Consider the following 23,484-nt stretch of genomic DNA (forward strand, 5'->3'; position numbering starts at 1 on the left):
TACGAATTGAAATGAGTTGAGCTTAATCGATCAAATCTTTGAATATTGTTTTTGAATTGAAAACGCATGAGTTTAATTGATTCAAATATTACGATTTAATTAAATCTTACAATTTACGATTCAATTCAAACTTCAAATTCTTTCGAAATTAATTTTTAAATTACACGACTTGAACAACATTTCCTTAGATTTTTAAATTATATTATATAAAGATTTGTTAGTATGGGATATTTTTAATAATAATAATAATAATAATAATAATAATAATAATAATAATAATAATAATAATAATAATAATAATAATAATAATAATAATAATAATAATAATAATAATAATAATAATAATAATAATAATAATAATAATAATAATAATAATAATAATAATAATAATAATAATAATAATAATAATTATTATTATTATTATTATTATTATTATTATATGAGAATTAATAATTTATTTAACATCATTTATATAAGTTTTATAACCATTATAAATTGTAGCTTTTTGATATATATCCGTATTGTTAGTTTATTGTCAATTATGTGTTGTGTCTTAATGGTAAGTATTCTTGTATGTTTTCAGATGGTCACAAGTTCGAATTCAGGTTGATGCAATTTTGGATGGGTGGTTTAATGATTTTTAAGAATAATGATATAATTGACGTTATAAATTTTAATTCAACAATAAATATATATTTAAAATAATTGACATTTCATTAATAATTTATAATTACTGATTTTTTTAAAATAATAATTGTAAAAAGGGTATTTGGGACAATACATAAATGGAGAAAAAATAGGTAAAAGTTTAGAACACAGGATCTCATTGTAGAAACACCATATTGTTGATACTTAATAAACATGCGAGCTAATTGCAAATACCACCCCTGTGTAATCTCTAATTGTCAAATACCCCACTGTGAAAAAAAAACTCACTAACTCCCCCCTGTGTTAACAAAGTCAAGGCATCCGGACCCCTGGAGGCAAATCGTGTCTATCACTCGCTGATCGTGCGAATTTTTATTCTATTTTCAGGGTGAAATGACATAATTAGCCTTCTTTATAAAAGGAAAAAAACAGATTGGTTTAATTTAAATAATCTAACTTTATAGGACTAAATTGTAATTTTCAAAATTACAAAATAATAATAATAAATTATTAACTATGGCACATCATGACATTACCGTCGTAATGGAAAAAACAATACCACCATCGTAGTGACACGATACTAACACCGTAACCAATATAATGGTAACCATTTCTTTGGCGATTTTTGAGTAATTGTCAGTTGTTACTATAGTAAGTGATAATTAGTAATCTTTTTCCAGACTTACTAAAATATAAAAAAGACTTTTGAAAAAACCTCCCTTCAAAATTATATGTATAGGACTTTGGTGGTAAGTTGTCACGAAAAAGAAATTGCGAAAAAATATTATTTAGGGGTAATGGCAAATAGGCCCATGACAAGGGCACTTAATTAAAAGAGGGACATCCAACTTTTTTGTCTTTCAAATAAATCCACCCCATTCAAACTTATTTGCAAATAAGGAAAATCCTTTTATATATACCAAAATTACCCCCAATTCATTGAAACCCAATTCAACTCAAATTTCATGATTTACACCCCAATTTCATCAATTAACCAATTTTAACCCTAATTTCAATTTTGACCCCAATTTTAACCATAATTCTTTCCACCCATTATGCTCTAACTTCCTTAATATTACACATTGACCCCGGATTTAAACAAATATATCACATTAACCCCCCAAATTTTTTTTCAGAAAATATTTTTTTTTTCTAAAATGTTTTTTTTCCGGCCAGATTCCGGCGCTGACCGCCGGAGACCGCCGGTCTCCGGCGTTGACTTTTTTTTTTTTTTTTTTTATAATTTTTTTTCTTAATTTTTTTTTAATTAATATTACTGTCTTGGCTGTTAAATTACTGTCTCCGGCAGTTATTTAACTGCCGGAGACAGTAATTTAGCTGTTAATTTACTTTTTTTTTTTCCTTCAAAAATATTTTAATTAATATTACTGTATTCGTTGATAAATTACTGTCTCCAGCAGTTATTTAACTGTTGGAAACAGTGATTTAACTGTTAATTGATTTTTTTATTCTTAAAAAAAATATTTTTAATTAATATTACTGTATTTGTTTGCTAAATTACTATCTCGAGCAGTTATTTAACTGTCGGAGACAGTAATTTAACTGTTAATTGACTTTTTTTCATTTTTTTCTTAAAAAAAATATTTTAATTAATAGTACTGCCTTAAATGCTAAATTACTGTCTTCAACAGTAATTTAACTGTCTTAGACAATAATATTAATAATATTACTGTTCGGAAAAATAATATTCATAATATTACTGTTTGGAAAAAATAATATTCATAATATTACTGTCCCAAACAGTAATATTACTGTTAGAGACAGTAATTTAGTAGCTAAAACAATAATATTAATTAAAATATTTTTTCCTTCTAAGAAAAAAAAATTCAAAAAAAAAAAAAAGTCAACGCCGGAGACCGGCAGTCAACGGTGGTTGACCGACCGGAAAAAAATTCAGGAAAAAAAAAGTTTTCAAAAAAAAAAAAAAAAAAAAAAGTCAACGCCGGAATCTGGACATTTCAGAAAAAAAATTATTTTCTAAAAAAAAACGTTTTGAGGGTTAGTGTGATATATTTGTTTAAATTCGGGGTCAATGTGTAATATGAAGGAAGTTAGATCATAATGGGTGGAATTGATAAGAATTATATATTGAGGGTATTTTAGACTAAAGACATGGGGATGCGCTTAATTGAGAGACTATTTTTTTTGTGGACCAAAATGCATTGAAGTCCCATGTGATGGGCCTTTTGCCATTTGCCCTATTATTTATACGAGATTATTAATTTAGGGCAAATGGCAAAAACGCCCATCACATGGGACTTCAATGCATTTTAGTCCACAAAAAAAACAGTCTCTTAATTAAGCCCATCCCCACGTGTTTAGTCTAAAATACCCTCAATAAAATAATTTTTATCAATTCAACCCATTATGCTCTTACTTCCTTAATATTACACATTGACCCCGGATTTAAACAAATATATCACATTAACCCCCAAAACTTTTTTTTTTCAGAAAATAATTTTTTTTCTGAAATGTTTTTTTTTTCCGGCCAGATTCCGGCGTTGACCGCCGGTCTCCAGCGTTGACTTTTTTTTTTCTGATTTTTTTTTTTCTTTGATTTGTTTTTCCGACCGGTCAACCACCGTTGACCGCCGGTCTCCGGCGTTGACTTTTTTTTTTTTTTTTTTTTTGAATTGTTTTTCTTAGAAAAAAAATATTTTAATTAATATTACTGTCTTGGCTACTAAATTACTGTCTCAGACAGTATTATTACTGTTTGGGACAGTAATATTATGAATATTATTATTCCGAATAGTAATATTATTAATATTATTGTCTAAGACTGTTAAATTACTGTTGGAGACAGTAATTTTCCAACAGTAATTTAACATCCAAGGCAGTAATATTAATTAAAATATTTTTTTTAAGAAAAAACCAAATTATAAAAAAAAAAAAGTCAATTAACTGTTAAATTACTGTCTCCGACAGTTAAATAATTGCCGGAGACAGTAATTTAGCAACGAATATAGTAATATTAATTAAAAATATTTTTTTTAAGAATAAAAAATTCAATTAACAGTTAAATTACTATCTCCGACAGTTAAATAACTGCTGGAGACAATAATTTAGCAACGAGTACAGTAATATTAATTAAAAAAATTTTGAAGAAAAAACAAAAAAAGAGTCAATTAACAGTTAAATTACTGTCTCCGACAGTTAAATAGCTGTCGGAGACAGTAATTTAGCAGCCAAGACAGTAAAATTAATTAAAATATTTTTTTTAAGAAAAAACAAAATTATAAATAAAAAAAAAGTCAACGCCGGAATCTGGCCGGTAAAAAAATATTTCAAAAAAAAAATTATTTTCTGCAAAAAAAAAAAGTTTTGGGGGTTAATGTGATATATTTGTTTAAATCCGGGGTCAATGTTTAATATTAAGGAAGTTAGAGTATAATGGGTGGAATTGATAAGAATTAGGGTTAAAATTGGGATCAAAATTGAAATTAGGGTTAAAATTGGTTAATTGATGAAATTGGGCTAAATTGGGGTGTAAATCATGAAATTGGAGTTGAATTGGGTTTCAATGAATTGTGGGTAATTTTTTTTGGTATATATGAAAGGATTTTTTTTATTTGCAAATAAGTTTGAATGAATTGGATTTATTTGATACACAAAAAAATTGGATGTCCCTCTTTTAATTAAGTGCCCTTGTCATGGGTCTATTTGCAATTACCCATTAATTTATCTCGAACGTATGCAATTACAAATCAACATTCATTTTCTCAAAAAAAGAAAAAAGAAAAACAAAAATAATTAGAAATCACCACACCACGGAGACTCCTCCTCAGAGAAGAAAAGGTCCCCAAAAAAAGAGAAAAAAAAAAAAGAAAAAAAAGAACAATCTATTCTTTTTCGAAGGCGGTATAATTTTTTTTTTTTTTTCTTTTTAACTTTAGCGTTCCATGAAAGTGAGTTGAAGATGGTTTCGAGATTATGAATTCAATCAACTGGAGTTTCAAAATCATCAATCGTTCGAAATTATTGGATTGAGTTGATCCAGGAGCCAAACACCCCTAAAAAAAAAAAAAAGGAATGAACAAAGAGGAAGAAGGCGATAAACGGAATAATACATGGGCGCAACCAAAGAGAGATTATCAGGAAAAAGAAGAAGGCATTAAACTATGGCGAATTCTAGTTTTTGGATTAATAGGAGCTACTCTCACCAGAGTCGCTGTAAGCTATCTGCTTTTTTTTTTTTTTTTTTTTTTTTTTTTTTTTTTTTAAATATTGATTTAATTCATCTTCATTGAAGTGTTTTGTTTTGGAAAATTGCACGCCGTAGTAAGTAATGACATTTAGTTTAGGGTTTTTGATAATTATTAGGGCTTATTGATTATTTGTGTTTAATATGAACATATTTAGGTATGTTTAGTTAATCGACAATGAGTCAATGACGATAAACATGTTAATATTGTACAGAATTTAAAAATTTCAGAGCACTGTAATTTATAAGTCAATGTGCAGGTTTGAGAAATCGGTTGTTTCGAATATTGAAATTTCACCCGAAACAGTTTTTAGGCTCTTTAGAACTTTACCTGCCAGTTTAAGAAGACCCAATTCGGATCAAAGTGACGGTGCCAGTTAATAAAGGGTATTCAACGTTAGGATGTGCAGAGTAGAGGAGTTCTATGAAACATCCGGTTTTATGACATCCTTCTCTGGTAGATGTATATGAAGATTGCATCGAAGTTTTGTAGATTTTGCTGTTGTGTACATTTAGGTTCTGTTTGGTTCGTGGATTTCGAAGTTCCTATGGAAAGGGTGATGAAATTGATTCCGTGAAAAAGATTTGAGGGTTTTGGCAGGACATTGCTAGCTTTTGGGATTTGATAGCTGTTTTGTGGTATGTTGTTTTGTGGTATGTTTTCTGCAATGTTGAATATGAGTCAATAGCTGATAAGTATTTAGATTCCTTTTAATATGCTTTTTAACGAAAGTTTCTCGAGTTTAGAAATGTGTTTGGGGAAATCAAATAGTTGGTTGGATGTGGTCTTCGTTGATCGTTTTCTTATGGTGCATATAATGCATATAAAGATGTAAAAATCCACAATGGATAGTGTCCTTCAAGTGGCACGCCCGTTTTTTTCCACAGAATCGTTTTATCATAACATTCTTACATGTTCAGCATTAGAGACATGGCCTTTTCCTATAGCTTATCTTCCATTCACATATCTCTAGCAAATATCCAGTTTTGAATTTAAAGGAAGAATTAAGATGGAGAAAGTGGCACTGTACTGAAGATCTCCCTGTATAAAATACAAGCTTAATTTTGGGTGTAGCAAATGCCGTTAGAGTATATAAGCAATCAGTTGAGCAACCAAAATCACTGTAGAGACATATGCATCGTTGGGGCGATATTATCTTGCTTGAGCTAACACAAAAAATAATACATGTCAATAATAGCGTGATTTTGTTTTCATTAGAACATAACCATCTAACGGTGAAAAATAATGAAATAATTTGAATTTTTATTGCATCTATGCAAATATATCTTAGATTAAGGCTTTCTATTTTTAATTATGATTTATCTGCATCATAGATGTACTGCATTTATTTTCATTTTTTTGGTAATTTTTATATATATGTCGCAGGTTACCAGATTACTAAGGACTACTGATCGGGTATACTCGCAGGTAATCGTTGGCATTCTAGTATTAATTTATTTATCTTTCAGTGGTGCAAGTGAATATAGAAGTGCACTTCCGTGTGGATAACAAATGTTTTCTTTCATGACCGATATAGATCATTGTTTTTCATTAACTTACACTGACCTTGAACTTTAATGAACCGTAAAAAGTCGAGCAGGTCTCAGTCATCTCGGAAGAGTAGTCGTTCTTTTCGAACTGATTTTCAAGAGGATGCATGGAGAAGATATAATCGTCGTATGCAAGAAAAATACGAAGAAGAAATGGAGAGAGTGGTGAGATTTATTTTGAAGCTGTTTTTATTCACTGTTTAGGTATCTTATTCATACTTGTTTTTTTTTTTTTTTTTTTTTTTTTTTTTGTTTCGTACACAGTTGACTACATGTACAGATACTTATCATTTTATAAAATTGACCATTATTCTAGCTTTAACGTTTTCTGCTTATCTAGTGTTGTCTGTTGGATCCGTCTCTTTAATATGTCTTTCTTTTATTCTTTTTAAATTTTGATGGCTGCCTAATCTTGTAGAATGAAGACAATTTAGGAACTTATCATTTATTTGAGAAGGGTGACGTCATTTATACTCGTGTAGATAGCTGTTAAATTGAAACTGTCCAGCAGGTAAGATGAAGCTCGAAAACTTCTAGACCTAAAAGAGATTCAGAGAAAAAAAAACGGGGGACTGATTTATTGACTTTGGTTTTATAATACTGAAATTGCATAAATATTTAGTGAACTTTTTCTGAAAAGCCAACTCTACTAGGATAAAAAGAATACTAGTATTTGACTTATTCAGAGACCAATATGCTTTATAAACAAAACCAAGATGGAAATTATCAAAATGCTATTCAAATTGCAGTCTAGTACGATTGCTAAGGACTGCTGATCGGGTCCTAGAAATTTTGGTAATGTAAGTAAATTATTTAGCATATAGATAAGTTGTTATGCTTTTTGTAGGAGCGAATTCGGCGGATGCAAAGTGTATTTAACAGAGAGAGAAACAAGTTTAGAAGGGGTTACGAGAGCTGGCAAGAAAATGGTGAAAGTGCATACAATCAGCGTTCTCAGAGGAACGATTGGTACTGGAAAGCAGATTCCTCGTTCAGAGATTACAATAATGGTTTTAAGGGGACTCCTACTCCCAATTCAAGAGCTCCGTTATCACATCATTATTCAGTCCTTGGCCTTGACAGGTGCGTTATTCTCCAAATACGAGATACTACAGCTAAACTTTTGATCGACAAGAAACATAGTAAAGTGTGCAGCCCCATCATTTTCTTTAAGTAGGGAAAAAAATTTAAAAAAGAAAAGAACAAGAGTTAAAGCGCTTTTAACACATAAGCTGGCAGCAGAGATATACAGCTGTCGACATTTTATTCCCTGCAAGTTTCCAGTGTTTTCGCTGCTACTTTGGGCATGGTTGAGACTACGTAAACGGAAAGAAAAAATTATCTTCCAAAAAAATACTTTGGGCACAAGTTGAAAATGAATTAATTAAGGCACAAGTTGAAAATGAATTAATTAAGGCATCTTTAATTTGCTTTGTCCTAGTTAGAGATCATCTTGCTATTTTCAGTCTTTGAAAAATTATTACTTGCTTGTGTTACTGCATGGAAAGGTTTTCAATCACAAATTTTGAGGAAAAACTAAGACAATATTTACTATTATTTCTGGCATTCTACAAAAAAACATCTAAGGGTTGGAGAACGGGTGGGGAATGAAAATGTGTTTGAATCTTTTGATGTAAAGAAATGATTTGTTGTATTCTGGAAGACATTTTCTAATGTAATTCTCTTGTCAATATTGTTTTGTCATAGATAGTGGATATAGTAGTGAGTGTGTCAAACTTCATAGAGTTTTTGAAGTAACTAGTCGCAGTTGGGGGCATGGGATTACTATCAAATAAAGTCACCATATCTACTTGTTCTTGTACCATTAGTTGTGAAACACATAGAACATTTGAAGAAACAATAATCATTAAAACATAGGGGTAAATTATGGCCACCCCTGATGTAAGGTCAAATTATGAAAAAAACCCCTCCTGCTTGGGTAATTACAACCACCTCTCTAACTGTGATTCTTCTTACACGCCCACACTTATGTTGTCAAGTTCAACATAATCTTCTAGATTCCGTGGAATGTTCTCCAATTTGTAGAATATTCATAGTTGAATATTTACAAGCACACATCTTGTTTCAAATTGTTTCAAAATGTGGAGCTCGAATGGGGTAAAATGGGTACAAACTGGAGAATATTCCATATAATTTAGAAAATTCCACTAAATTTGACACCGTAAGGGTGGACGTGAATATTCATAGTTGATGGGTGATTGTAATTACCCGAATAGGAGGGCATTTTTCGTAATTTGACCTTACCTCGGGGGGTGGCCGTAATTTACGCAAAACATAATGATAAATATTTTGCATTTCAAATTTTGTAGTAGCATCTTCAGTGTAGATTTAGATGCAACCCCAATAAATTTAAGAATTCAAGTGACAGAGACCTTTTGTTGGTTAGGGATTAAGAAATAATAGCTATGTTCTAATTCCTGTCATTTTGAGCTGTGGACACTAACAATATGAGGAAAATTCTTGGTATTTAGTTCGAGAATTTGAGCTATATTAGGGAGATCCGTTATGTCATATCAGCTTATTAATCAAGTATTGATAAGGATTTTATGCGGCAATGGCATGCTATCGTGACATAAAAAAGTTCATATGCTCGTATACTATTCCGTCTGTGTGTCTTTAAAGCTGTTACATACTGCTTGTGTAACATTTTGCATGTATTATCTTTATTCTCTTGATTGGATCATATCACTGCCTTAACGAGGCGGAATTTAATAATACTTGCATCTGTATGATGAACAACTCTTGCATGCGTAAGTTCATCACTTTGCCTATGTCCTCCTCTTTTTTGCAGGCTGAGGACGAAACCCTACACAGATGACGAGATAAAGGTACTTGCTAATGTTTCTTAACTATTCTTATGCATGTGTATCATTTAACTGACAGCAAATGAAAACTTATTATCCGATGCAATTGCACAAATATTCCAACAATGCAAATAGTTGTACTTTTGTCTACTACATCATTACACTTGAACTAAACTGTAATTTTTTTAGGTAACCATCAAAATGTTTTTTCTACCAACCTTGTTGGTCGAGGCTTGGCGACCTAAGAAATTCTAATGGCATATTTGTAATTTTTGTAAAATTAATAATCATTAATACTTTTTTTATCTCCTATTTTTCAGTCCTTTTTCACTAATGACTTTCATAGCAAATCAGATTTTCAAATCCGCCAGCAAGATCCTAATCCTTTCGGATAGTGTTTTTTTTAACTCTTTCTCTCTCTCTTACACACGCTGATGATGATTTATTTTTTAATACAGTTGAAGTATCATATATTTAAATTTTCTTCATTTTTGCAATGCTACCCCGTGCGTCGCACGGGGAGAATTGCTGGTTTATTAATTATTCCAATGATGCAAAAGACATATATACAGTAGAACCTCGATAAATTAATACTCGATAATTTAATAACCTCGCTTAAGTAATAGTTTCTTCTGATCCCGACTCGGTAAAAACCTACTGAATTATTAGTTTTTCACTGATAAGGATGCGTATATCTCTAATACAATGAAGTTGATGATGAAAATCATTTGGTATATGCTGCTCAACACATTGATCATCACTAAGCAAATAGAATCGGAAATGAACTTTACGAATTTGTAAGTTTTGATCACGATATAGTTTCATGTGAATGAGCTCCAATAATTCTAGTTTATCATCCAACGATTGTACTTCACCAATTGCTATGACTGTGGATTAATTAATTGGTTAAAAAATACGATGAAAGATTGAAGGTTAAATATTTTTATCCTAAAATATCACTTGAATGGAAGAGTTCAAGGGCACATATGTTCTCTCGCTATTTTTCAATATATGAAATATTTTTATTAATTATTGTCTAGTTACATTTTGCGTCTATGATCCTTTCTGCTATTAATTACACTCCGAGCTTATTTTTGTTATTGACGTTTATCTGATAACTCTGTCTACCACTTCCTATAACCCGTTGTTTATTTACAGTCAGCGTTCAGAACGAAGGCAAAGCAATTTCACCCCGACCAGAATCAGAATAAGAAAGGTAGTGAACTCAATAAATATATATACTATCAACTGTTCATCTTTCATCTGATTGGTCACAATTGCATTAGCTGAGGCGTATTTGTTTTGTCTGCAGAGTTTGCTGAAGCAAAATTCAAGGAAATTATGGTGTCGTACGAGGCTATCAAGTCTGAAAGAAAGAACAAATAGTCAACGGTTAGACAGCTTTACACGTTGTCATATTCACCATTAATAGACGTTGTGTTGGACAGTGGTGATACAATCTGTCTGAATTTATTTATTTATTTTTTCTTTTTTCGGTTTTGAGGTGGGTAGTATAATTATAGATTCGGATACTTGCTCTGGAGCCTCCTGTAATCATGTCAAAGGAAATAAGTATTACATGGTCACTGGATTAGTTACGAAATCATAATCTGATTGTTAATGCAGGTGATGTAAATTTTCTAAAACATACTTTTGGTTAATATTTGCTCTACTGTAGAGAAACTGTTCTCGGATATGTTTCGGAAAAATGAATAGGAAATAAGATTGAATGTTTTCCTTTACAATGGAATTGCGTAGGCGTTTAATTTTATTTTGGTATTCCCGACTGTTTTAGGAGAATTGTCTTGAAAATGTGGATACCGGAGGGAGATTTATTCGAGATGTAATGTATATATTTTTTCGTATGAGTACATCGCAGATTCAGCGTATATATGTATTCGTGAGTTCCTTTGCAAGTTGCTGATACGTAGATCCAGTTGTCCATGGAATTGATTACTTGTGGAAGTTGCTTTGCCAACATTTAACCAAGTGTTTAAGTATTTTTTTGTTGATGCAATACACTTCAGTAGTTTTTTGTTGATCCAATACGTCGGGCTTTTCTTATTTATTAGAGAAAAATAAATTGTTTGCGTCTACTTAAAATAATATTTAAAATAAGGGTAAATTACACCCACACCCATGAGGTATGCTTAAATAACTTTAAGGTCCATGTGGTATCGATAATTACACTCACCCCTTGAAACGTAGTTATAAACTCTAATGGGATTATTGGATACGTTATTACGATAGAGTTCTAACGGACTATTGGTTTCAGGAGCTGGTGAAGACAACAAAGAGTTATGGGTGATTTAAGAAATATTGGGGGAGTCATTTCACCCCATAACTCCCCATAACTCTCTGTTAACTCCACCACTAGCTAAAAGTAATAGTTCATTAGAACCCTATCAGAATAATGTATCCAATGCATTATCCCGTTAGAGTTTCTAACTACGTTTCAGGGGATGAGTGTAATTATCGATACCATAGGGACCTAAAAATTATCTAAGCATACCTCAGGAGTGTGGGTGTAATTTACCCTTAAAATAAAAACTAAGGGCTCTTTTGGTTGGGTGGGTTAGATAGATAGGTATGGATGGGATATGTAGTATTGGGATTAAACTGTTGATTCACAATACTAAGTATGTCGTTTGGTTGGTTGTATTGGGCTGAAACTAATAATCCCATGATGAACAATACCGTGTTTTGTATAGCTGATAAACCAGTTTAATGTGGGATTATTTGTAAAATGACTATAATGCCCTTATTGTTTAGACTTTGGACTGCTTTGTATCTCCATATGTAATATGTGTGGTATTTCAAACTCGTTATCCCACGTGTACATGTTAATTTGGTCATTATGGATAATTAATTTGGTCATGCACTAACATTATTTTTTAATGATCTTCATTTCTTCGATATTTTTGTAGTCATTTCTCCGATACTTTTGTAGTAATTTTCAATATGATATACATGAGGGTATATTTGCACAAATCTGTGTTTACGGAATTAGTTGAACTAATCTGAGTATTTTTTTTTTCCGTTTAGATGTTCATGCATTTTTTGTGTAATTAATCGTGAGTTTGATGTGATAATTAGTATACTAATCAAATAGCTATCACAATACAATATAATGGTGAATTGAGTATTTATATATAACTAGCATTTATCGCACAAGATATCATTTCAAATGAAAATAATGATTAGTTTATTACATGATAATAACAATTATAATAAAATTTATTAGTGATATCGGTAGCAACTTTAACATTTATACAAATTTAATAATACAAACTCATTCAAAAAAAAAAACTTTTAAAACTTAATTGTCATAATATGAAATTGATCATTAAATAAATGAAGCAATTTTTTTAGAGAATTTATGTTGGAAAATAGGAGATAACATAATAACAATAATAATTAAAAAAAATATAGATATAGTAGATTATGATTGTGCTACCCGATATTTAGTGTTAAAGTAATTAGAAAAAAATGGTTGCAAAATAGGACATAAAAAATTATATATAAATATAAATTAATTTAGTTCTTTTATAAATTTGTAATTTTTGTATGATGTAAGGGTATTTTCGAAAATTCACATGGGTGTAATGGTGGGATAATTGAAGGGATAAACTGTCAAGCCAAAATTGGCTTGATAACTAATAAATCAAATGGGTGATTAAATCAGTGGGGCCGGATGTCAAGGATGGCAAAACCTTTGAACCAAATATTGTACTATGGGGTACAACATATCCCATCATGCCTAATAATGCAAACCAAAAGGGCCCTAAAGGTATACCATACCATGTTCGTGGAGTCGTGAAATTTTATGTAGCACCCTCAATGATTTAAAAGAAATTTTAGAAAAACACGGACTTTATTAAAAACGTTTGGAACAAATTTGAACTTTGAGAAAAACCACTTTAAAATTTGTGAACCATTTCCCTTTACTTCAAATCTAACCCACAATCAGAAAATAAGATTTTTCATAGAGAGTGTACCATAACATGAACGGGATTTTGAAAATAATCTCGAGGTGGCGGAATAATCCACATCAAACATCACCGGGGTTTAGAAAACACTCGTAAGACAGCGGAAGGAAATAAACTTTATTTAAGATACCCCCGTTTAATAGACTGGGTTCCAATCAGAGTACAAAATAAGATTATACTATGTGATTAGTTTTTCGATAAAACGTTGCGTAGAAAATACGAGTAAAATAATCTAGGCACCAAGGCTCGTGATTCCTCGAACTCCTCTCCGCCGGCCTCCTACGTAGTTTGGAGAACCTGAAAAGATAATTTGCATAAAAGCATGAGCCCAACCACTAGCTCAGTAAGGACATTAGTCTTAGTCTAACGAACTCACGCCTCTCTCATCGTATCTCTCACGACCTATGGGAGTCCTAAAGTATTCGTCTATGTTCTTTCCAACGAATTATATTATCTCTATCCATCATCGTAACTAATGAAATACAAACACGTCACACATATTCAATCACATAAATACACATATAAGCACATAACATATTTTCTCTTGAAATCGAGAGCTTTACAACGAAAATATAGTTTTGTTTCAAAAACTGCTTAAAATCATTATGGGAATCATTCTTGTAATTTAATTCACAATTTACTTGCAAATCTGATTTAGGCAAAAAGTCCCTTTTGAAATTTCTTTTAAAATCTTTTGAAAATCGTTTTTCTTCCAAAATTATTTTTATGCGTAGATGCGTATGACGGGATCCCTATCAAAACCCTAACGTAAGCATCGACAATAGACGTTTTTTATACTGAGCCCGGTCTTTGGTGAGAGCTACCCACCCTGCAGTCTATAGTAACTTGTCATTTTGGGATACCGGCCCGCCGTATCCCGTGTCTATTCATCGGAGCAACGTCACTGTTTCGACTCTTCTATACTAGACCATGCAACCATTTAATGACTCGAGGAATGCACGTAAATTGAAGATCTTAATACACCATTTAAATCAACAGTAACAATTTCAAGTACGTCTTTCACATAATTCGAAGGAGTTAAATCACATAACTTGATAATCAAATCATAAAAACGGAAGCAATTTCCGAAACACTAGTAAGAACATATAGATTAAACATTAGTAATAAAGACACATATACTTTTACACGCATACACACATAGGCACTTCTCCGTATTTATATACTTATACATATACGTATATACTCTAATTTATAACTATGAGTTATAAGTTTCCTCAACCCGAGGGGAGTACGCCTATAACATCATAGGTCTAAACTATCGATATTCGTATAAATATATTTGTACATATACATACTTAAACCTCACAAGAGTAAATCACATAATTCAGATACACATAATGAAATTCAACGCTTCCTATTTAAAGAATTATCGGGAAATCTAATTCATTATAGGTACTAGTACATAGTAAGTTCAACGAACAACTTATGGTTTTAATCCTAGATTAGTCTAAGAATATTTCTTAGATGTAGCTCAATACTCATGGGAAATTTCATCTATCTTCAATTGTTACGTTAAGTTATGCCTCAAGAGTTTAAACCATGCTCACAAAACCATGCTCACAAAGGACCCTTTAATTCAAGTAGTTTACCTTTTAGGAAAATCGGACAGTTTTGACACTTTTAACTTTAAAAATACATTTCTCTTAGACCATAACTTCAAAAATTCTGAAACTTTAACAAAATACTCCTGTATCAGTGGAAAAGACTCTTTTAAAACAGTTTTCCAAAATAAACAGTAGCCTAAGAGAAATAAGTGAAACAGTACAGTAGTATGGTCACACTTTCAGAAACAGAACCAACCACTTTAAAAATACCCAATAAATCACCCTTTTGTTAAAACACTGCACACCTTTGTCGAAGACTGGTTTTATAAGTTCTAAATCCATTCCAAGTGGAATTAAAGAAGTTAACTAGGAAAAACATCGATTTTAAAAGCAAATCCTCAGCTGACTCAAAAACTGTGCAGGTTTAGTAAATAATTCATATCTTAATCATCTGAAATCTGATTGATGATTAAAATATATCAAATTAAAGAGAACAGAAATATCTAGTTACCCATAAACTTTAGTGATTTTTGGAAAACAGGGCATCTGTGAAACATGCAGTAAACTCCGAGACTGAAAACCTGAAAATTCATTAGTAATCTATATCTACATCTTTGATCAAAACAGATCTGGCAGTTTAGGCACTACAACTTCAGAAATTCATATCTCCTAAACCGTAGATCCAAACCTGATGAAATTTTGAACACATGTTCATATCTACGTCTAGTTTATAGGGTTAAAACAGTTTATGAAGAAACTCACCTATGTAAGAGATATAATCAATTTAGTGCGGTAACATAAGCAGAAATTCAGAACAGATCCACTAACTTTAAAAATACCAAATAATTCATCACTTAATCCAAAAATTACCAAATTTCGTAGAATATTAGTTTCATAAGTACATAATCATATTCGAGTGAAATCACTTCAATAAGAGTAGTATAAAAAGCTATTTAACACATAATTCGTGGATGACTCCGAAACTGTGCAGATTCAGAAAACGATTCATAACTCACTCAATACAAATCCGATTTATGCACAATTTATATCCACATGAAGCTAACCAAAAGATCTAGACTACCATCAAATTTCATAATTTTATCTTAGGGATTACCCGATGAGACATGCAATACAATCAGAAGCTACGAAACTGAAATTCAAGAAGTGTTCATCAAGAACTTTAACTTCTAAAGCCCAAAATTAATACCACTAACATATAATTCATTAAAACCCATATAATTTATATTAATTAGGTTATTATTTCAGTAAAGACAAACGTCCTTACCCAAGAGCAAGAAATCGAAGATGGAGGGGTAAGAAAACCAAAGGCTCGGTGGCTTTTTCGGCGGGTTTGGCTTGGATGTTCTTGGATGGCATTGGGGCTGAGTTTAAAGGATGTGAAGGGGCTGTTTCTTGAAGAAAGAAGATGGAGTTTCTCTTTTCGAGAGGAGGAGAGGAATCGAAGAGAGAAGAGGAAGGGGCTTTGATGGGAGCTTCTTGACTCGAAGGGGAAGAAGATAGTTCTTCTTTGGGGCTGTGTTTGATCGATGGAGAGGGAGAGGAGAGGGAGAGGAGAGGGCCTTTTGGCTGACGTTTTTGGTGTGAAGAGAATGTGAAGAGGAGGGGTTTATTTATAGGGGAGATGAGGCCCTTATTAGCAATATAAAAGACATTGGGGTTTTATTAGCAATTTGGGAGAATATACCTTGGGGCTTCTTAGCAATATAGAAGAGAAGAGGGGAGTCCTTAGTAATTAATAAACTTAGGGGGTAATCCTCTTTCCCCTCACACACAACACACGGCCAATACACACACACTAAAACATATAATTCATAAATTATAATTAGGATACCAATTAATCACATCATTTCAATCCTAGATTAATTATCAATTAAAGCACATCATTAAAATCCATGGACTAAAGCACATAATTCATTAAATCACATAATTAGAATCAACTACTCAATTAATAATAATGTCTACTTCTAAAAATACTATAATGTATCTAAATCACATAAACACATAGAGAACGTATAAATTGCTACTCGGTTCATGAAATGCACGTATATTCGTATTTACTATATTTTCAATATAATCATATATAAATGCTTATGAAAATGCGGGCTGTTACATTTTAACCTCTGAGCAGATTTAAATGGGCCACTTGCCTAATTGGTCTTCTTACTTAAATTCTCCTGGTCCTTCCAATGAGCATAATTAATCCGTTGGCAAAAGAAACGTCTATAAAAACCAATCAAAAAAACTCAAATCAGACTTCCCAGACATAATGTTTCTATCCTTGTCTGGTCCCCATGAAAACACCTACCATAACCCATCACCATTCTTACCCCTTAGATCCCCGCAGCCAGACCATGAGCTCACAACACACACTATGAAATTCTCAATATCATCGCTTAATGACTACAATACTGGGAGGAAGATTTTCTCGATTGCGAGATCATCTGATGGCACCCCATCTCTCCACAAAAGTGCCAGAACCTTAGTCATCATTGATGAGATCAAAGAAGAAGAATTCATCAAAACCACAGTAAACAAATCAAAAAACTCGAGCACTGCTCACAAACCTACAGACCCCAAGGGGTCGAGGGAATAATTCCTATGAAAACAATCTCCTGGAATTGCCAAGGGTTAGCCAAACCCAAGGCAATTCGCGCCCTCAAGTTTCTCTTGAGGGCTTCTCGTCCTGACCTTGTCTTTCTCTGTGAAGTTAAAACCTCAATTACAAAAGTTCTCTCCTCCTCCTCCCTCCCAAACTCTTTCTGCGTTCCCCCCGTTGGTACTTCTGGCGGTCTCTTTCTTGCATGGAGTGATCATATCAAACTCCATGTTCTCTCCCATAACAATTTTCTCATTCACATTCTCATTTTATCTGATTCAATCTCCCCTTCTTGGTTCTTTACTGGGGTCTACCGTCCTTGTTCTTCGGAAGGTAAAACCCTATCCTGGGACATGTTGTCCAGTATCGCTTATGCCATCAACGATCCTTGGTTACTCATCGGTGACTTTACAGCTGTCACTTCCCAAAACGAAAAACACGGTGGTCTTCCTTTTGCCTCCAACTCTAAACACTGTCTCTCCTCCCTTTTCAACAACCTTGGCCTTCTAGACCTTGGTTTTCATGGCAGACCATTCACATGGAATAATACAAGAGTTGGTTTGGCTAATATCCAAGAAAGGTTTGATAGAGGTGTTCCTAACCCCCTTTGGCTCACGGCTTTCCCTCATGCTAAGATCACCCACCTCCCCACTATCTCTTCGGACCACACTCCTCTTCTTTTAAATTCCTTGATTGACCCAAAAAACATCACGAAACCATTCAAATTCGAAGCCATGTGGTTTACAGACCCCTCTTGCTCTAATATTGTTTACTCAAGTTGGAACCAACCAGTCCATGGCTCCCCTCTCTTCAAACTCCATTCCATAACCAAGAATCTCAGAAAGGCTCTCAAGCAATGGAACTCTACACACTTTGGGAACATTCACTCAAAAATTGATCACACAAAATATGAAATTGAAAGAACTCAAAAGGAAGAGCAATTTGCGGATAATCTGACTTTGGACGAGAACTTGCAAATTGCTCTTCATGTTTTATACAAAAACCTGGAGAATTTTTGGCATAAAAAATCTAAGGACAAGTGGTTAAGTGAAGAAGATGCTAACTCCAGCTATTTTCATCTCACCACCATCCTTCATTCAAGAAACAACAGAATCAACTCCATTAAACATTTGAACAGTGAGGTCTTCACCAGTTGGGACAAGATTGGCTCTATTTTTTTGAGTTTCTACGACGCTCTCTTTCAAACTGAGTTCCCTCCAAATGAAACACCTTTTCCTCCCAACTTTGATGGCCTGTTCACCAATGTCATTTCCAGTCAATGCAATTATGATCTTGTCACTATCCCTTGTCACAAAACCATAAAAAAAACTCTCTTCTCATTTGGCTCGAAAAAGAGTCCTGGTCCAGATGGCCTCTCCCCTATTTTCTTTAAAAGTTTTTGAAAAACTACAAAAACAACTTTCATTCTTGCTGTCCAACACTTCTTAAAAAATGAATTTCTTTTAAAATCTTTTAATCACACCTTCATTGCCCTCATTCCAAAAAAACTCCAATGTCTATAGAGTTGATCACTTTAGGCCAATCAGTCTTTGCAATGTTACATATAAGATTATTTCCAAAATTATTGCACACATACTCAAGTCTCACTTAGATTCCTTTATCTATCCATTGCAGATGGCTTTTGTAAATTGGAGGAACATACAAGACAACATCATCATCACCCATGAAATCATGAATCATCTCCACAAGAAAAAGGGAAGAAATGCTCTTATGGCTATAAAAATTGATCTTGCAAAAGCTTTTGATAGACTTGAATGGCCTTCTCAACTGCATACTCACATCTCTTGGCTTATGCAGGACTTTTATCAAATGGGTTACGGAATGCATCTCCAACTCTAGCATGTCATTTCTTATCAACGGTGCTCTCTATAGCAATCTGAAACCCTCAAGAAGTGTTAGACATGGAGACCCTCTCTCCCATTCTCTCTTTATTATTTATATTGAACTTCTTTCCAGATTGCTTAGTAGGGAGGAAAGCAATGGCCATTTCAAAGGTATAAAAATATCCAGAACCAGCCCATCCATTCACTATCTTCTCTATGCAGATGACCTTGTCAATTTTTGTAGAGCTTCTACCAAAGATGCTCTCTGCATTAAACAAATCATTGACACCTTTTCTCTCTGGTCCAATCAACATCCAAACAATTCGAAATCTGTTATTCATTTCAGCAGAAACACTGACCCCCAAGACAAGATTGCCATTATGAACATCTTGAATTTTAAGGAACGTGACCATAATTCTAAGCACCTTGGCCTCCCCTTTCGTCACCAAAAGACCAGATATTCAACCTTTAAGAAACTCTCTGAAAATCTTGGTAACAAGTTATGTGGTTGGAGAGCTAGAAATCTATCCCAAGCTGATAGAATCATTATTGTCAAATATGTGGCTCAAGCTTTACCATCATACTCTATGTCAATCTTCTTGATACCCAAGAGGATATTTGATAAGCTTGACACAAACATTAGAAAATTATGGTGGGGTAAGAATAGTAAAGGTAACTCTCTCATGTTGAAAAGCTCGGACTCAATTGTCTCCTTAAATGTGTTGGTGGATTAGGGTTTAAAATAATGAGTAATTGCAATTTGGCCCTATTCTCCAAAAATTCCTGGAATATTGCCTCCAAACCGAATAATCTCAGGGTACAACTGCTCTCCTCTAAGTACCTTAGAAATCAAGATTTGTTGAATATCACTCTTGTCCTCAATCTGATACCTAGTTCTGAAGGACATTTTCAAGTAAAAAAAAAAACCGGGTTTATTCCATCTAATTGACCCTCGTTTGTTCTCTCAAAATCTGGCCTGATCCTTGGATTCCAACCATCAGTAGCTTCATTCCCCCCGCATCCCTTTCCCCTCACAACCTCTCATCAATGAAATACCTTTTCTTTGCAGGGAGTTTTCTATGGAATCAAGATCTCCTTCACTACCTCTTCCCAGTTGATGTAAGTAATGAGATCTTAAAAATCCATATCTTCCCTGTGGCCTTGCCTTAAACACTCTTTTGGAAGCCCTCCAAGTCAGGGCTTTTTACCTCTAAGAGTGCATATCAAACAATTCAATTTGCTCGCTTTGAGCCTGCCTCCTCCTTTCGCATTTCAACTGGAGGAAGTTTTTGTTAGAATAGGTGACCAACAAGCCAACTTGTGGCTGTGGTCTTTTCATTTGCTCTTGTAATAAATAATCATTTTTCGTATTAGTGATAAAACACTTTGGCATTCTATATCTTTGTCCCTTGTTCAAACATAGATATAGTCCTTACAGTTATTACAATTACTTGTAATTGATCGTTTAGGATCGTGAGATATTTAATTAATTATTATAACTGTTAAACCATGTTCCTAGTCGAAGGGTTACGCCACCAATGAGGATATCGGCCTTTCTCATAAGAGACTAGCACTCACTACAAGAAAATTGACTTTTAACAACTTGCATTTTATAACATGCGGTAAAAGCACGTTGTCATATTGTATATTTCACAACATGTTTTTACTGTAGGTTGTCAATAATATCAACAAGTTATATTTTACAACATGCCTTTTACGCACGTTGCAAAAAATAAGCACTGCAACATGCACTTGCGTGTCATAAAAATATTTACATATAACAAGACACAAATGCACGCTGTAAGTATAAAATATATACTACAAGATTTCAATGTATGTTGTAAATTCCTTTTAAATACAACAAGTTACATGAACATGTTGTAAACTAATTTGAATATGAATATATAATAACGATATAATATTTTTTTTTAAATATTCGATATCCATAAGTTTTTAAGAGGCATAAAGTAAAATAAATTAAATTTAAAAAATACATACTATAGACAAAATACGAGAAAAAAAATCTAAGGCCCGATAAAAAAATTATTTTTTCCTCTTGTCATTCTAGTTTTCACCCAACCGGCCTAACACGTCTCTCTCTGTCAAACTTCTCTTCTCAAGAATAAAAACCCTAAATTTTCCATTTTCTTCACCCCAATGTCAAAAATCCCTTACACCACCTGCCACAATCCAAAATTTCCATCACCACCACCAATATTCTTCCAATGTAATTAATGCCTCTCTTCCGCTTTATTCTCTCTCGATTTCGCTTTCTTGCACAAATTCTGGCCGAATTTTGCAGTTTTATTCTTTCCGAACAATCACCGCCGGTAATCAAATCCACCTCTCTCTCACCACCACCGTCCGGAATTTCCCCCATTTGCAATACCGCTAATTTGCAGGTAATTAACTTCTACCTCTCGATCTCTTTCGCTCTCATGTAAATTTTGGTTGGACTCCGGCCATTTGGGACTCCACCACAACTACCGTCGCGCCCACTACTAATTCGTTGTCAACTAAGGTAATTCACTTCTACTCTCTCTCCTTGATCTGTTCGGTTTTTGCTGAAAGCCCTAATTTTATTCCTAAATTGAATTCAAGTGTACACTAATTTCGTTTTAAGGGATTTTCGTAAGGACATTATGTAGTTTTGTTTAGTTGAATGTCTTTTAACAAATTTGACTGGGGTTTTTTTTTTTTTTCATCTCCACTGTTTTTGTTTCTCAGGAATCCCGACTCAACTTTCATCTTTTGAGATCTGGATATAAAGTTTATTTTTGCACATGGTGAGAGATTTCATTCTATCTGCTTCATTTTTTAATAAAATTTTATGGTTTATTTGATTATTGTTGCTTAATATTAACGTAAATCCATATATTTTGATTGAACTGGTAATGCATAAATCAGAGAAAATGGTTTCAAAGATATTTATAAGTAATAGTGTGATGTCAGCATGTGACCCCGACCTTAATTTTAGATGGTTGTGCTTCTCTTCTAACTTATGTTGATTTTAGAAGGAAACAATATTAGTGATTCTTCTAGATATTTAATGTCTTGTATTTTTTATAATATTTTTTTCTAGTATTTGTTAAATGCTAAATATTAAATGTTCCTAAAACTAGGTTATGTGTTCACAGGAGATTGTTGGATTGGATTGGTCATGAACATAAAGAATTGATCTGCAGATACTCTAATTCCGCTAATAAATCCCTGAAGGGAAGATTCATCTGGTGAGATTTCTATGGTTTCTACAACTAGAAAAAATTGCATATAGTGAGTTAGTGATTGTATCCGATGATATGCTTTTTAGGTGATTCATGTTCTACGCGTTGTTCAGCTTCATAGCACCATATTATTAGTGATATTATCATAATTTTAGTACATAAGTCTAACCAAATACATTTTTTTTTATTACAGATAGTGTATATCAGAATTCAGCTAGTGGATATGGAGTAAGTGTGAATGTTTTCGTGATTGATTTTTCTATTTTTTTCTTAATATTTTTTATTTATTTCGACACTAGTTAACAACACTTGTTGCTATTTTCACCCTATTTTGTGAACTATTAGAGCACTTGGCATCCAAAAACCTGATTGAGTTATACGGTAAAGCAATGTTGAGGTTTTTCAACAATGGGAGACTTTAAGATAGTTTGAACTAAAATAAATTAGTTTTGTTTTTGTTACTGCAAAATACGTGATTATAGTATTGTTGGATAATTTTGTGTTCAAAGGATTTTTGCTTATTTCAAATTGTTTTGCATCGATATTTATCGAAAATTTGACTTCTGTACATGCTGATTTCGATTTATTAAAATATTTTTTTTTCTAATAGTAAATCATTTGACAAGGTGCAAACGAATCTTGTCGAAACTCTACTACAAGATGCCACGGTGGCTAGTTATAAGGTCTGTTACAACATACAAACGCATATTGTAAATACCTTATCACAACGTAATGTGCTTGCTGCTATAATGCAACCGCAACCCGCGTCGCACGTTGTTAAACCCCTACGGCTTTAACAACATGTCCGTCTACCACGTTCACGCGTGCATAGTCTATAGATTTTAACAAGCGTACCGTGTGTTGTCAAAAAGTCTTTTTCTTGTAGTGACTTAGTGTATGTGTACTGCGTCTCATCAGTAAACGGTATTGTGATATTGGCATGCATAAGTGGGTGCTCGTAAGTTAACGAGTTCACTGAACTCCCTGCACCCTAGA

At 32.9% G+C, this 23,484-nt stretch overlaps 2 protein-coding genes and 2 long non-coding RNA genes across 4 annotated transcripts; 3 read left to right on the forward strand and 1 right to left on the reverse strand.

Moving 5' to 3' along the window:
- Positions 1 to 4,430: 4,430 nt before the first annotated feature.
- Positions 4,431 to 10,988, forward strand: LOC105961565 (uncharacterized). The gene is made up of 7 exons (XM_088815505.1): positions 4,431 to 4,842; positions 6,261 to 6,302; positions 6,467 to 6,589; positions 7,272 to 7,507; positions 9,237 to 9,273; positions 10,408 to 10,465; positions 10,562 to 10,988. The coding sequence occupies exons 1-7, from the start codon at positions 4,702 to 4,704 to the stop codon at positions 10,633 to 10,635; spliced, it is 711 nt and encodes a 236-aa protein (XP_088671631.1). The 5' UTR covers positions 4,431 to 4,701; the 3' UTR covers positions 10,636 to 10,988.
- Positions 10,989 to 13,331: 2,343 nt separating this feature from the next.
- On the reverse strand, positions 13,332 to 16,925 carry LOC148771753 (uncharacterized). The gene is made up of 2 exons (XR_016030290.1): positions 16,089 to 16,925; positions 13,332 to 13,535 (listed from the first exon to the last, which is right to left on the reverse strand). It is a non-coding gene; the product is annotated as an uncharacterized LOC148771753 (long non-coding RNA).
- A 497-nt stretch (positions 16,926 to 17,422) lies between these two features.
- On the forward strand, positions 17,423 to 18,823 carry LOC148771754 (uncharacterized). The gene has a single exon (XM_088815211.1). The coding sequence runs from the start codon at positions 17,423 to 17,425 to the stop codon at positions 18,821 to 18,823; it is 1,401 nt and encodes a 466-aa protein (XP_088671337.1).
- Positions 18,824 to 21,321: 2,498 nt separating this feature from the next.
- On the forward strand, positions 21,322 to 23,030 carry LOC148771755 (uncharacterized). The gene is made up of 4 exons (XR_016030525.1): positions 21,322 to 21,785; positions 21,992 to 22,050; positions 22,402 to 22,494; positions 22,682 to 23,030. It is a non-coding gene; the product is annotated as an uncharacterized LOC148771755 (long non-coding RNA).
- The last annotated feature ends 454 nt before the right edge of the window (positions 23,031 to 23,484 follow it).

Source organism: Erythranthe guttata, chromosome 3 (assembly GCF_056151865.1).
Source record: "Erythranthe guttata isolate IM_541 chromosome 3, IM_541, whole genome shotgun sequence".
NCBI classification, from domain to species: Eukaryota; Viridiplantae; Streptophyta; class Magnoliopsida; order Lamiales; family Phrymaceae; genus Erythranthe; species Erythranthe guttata.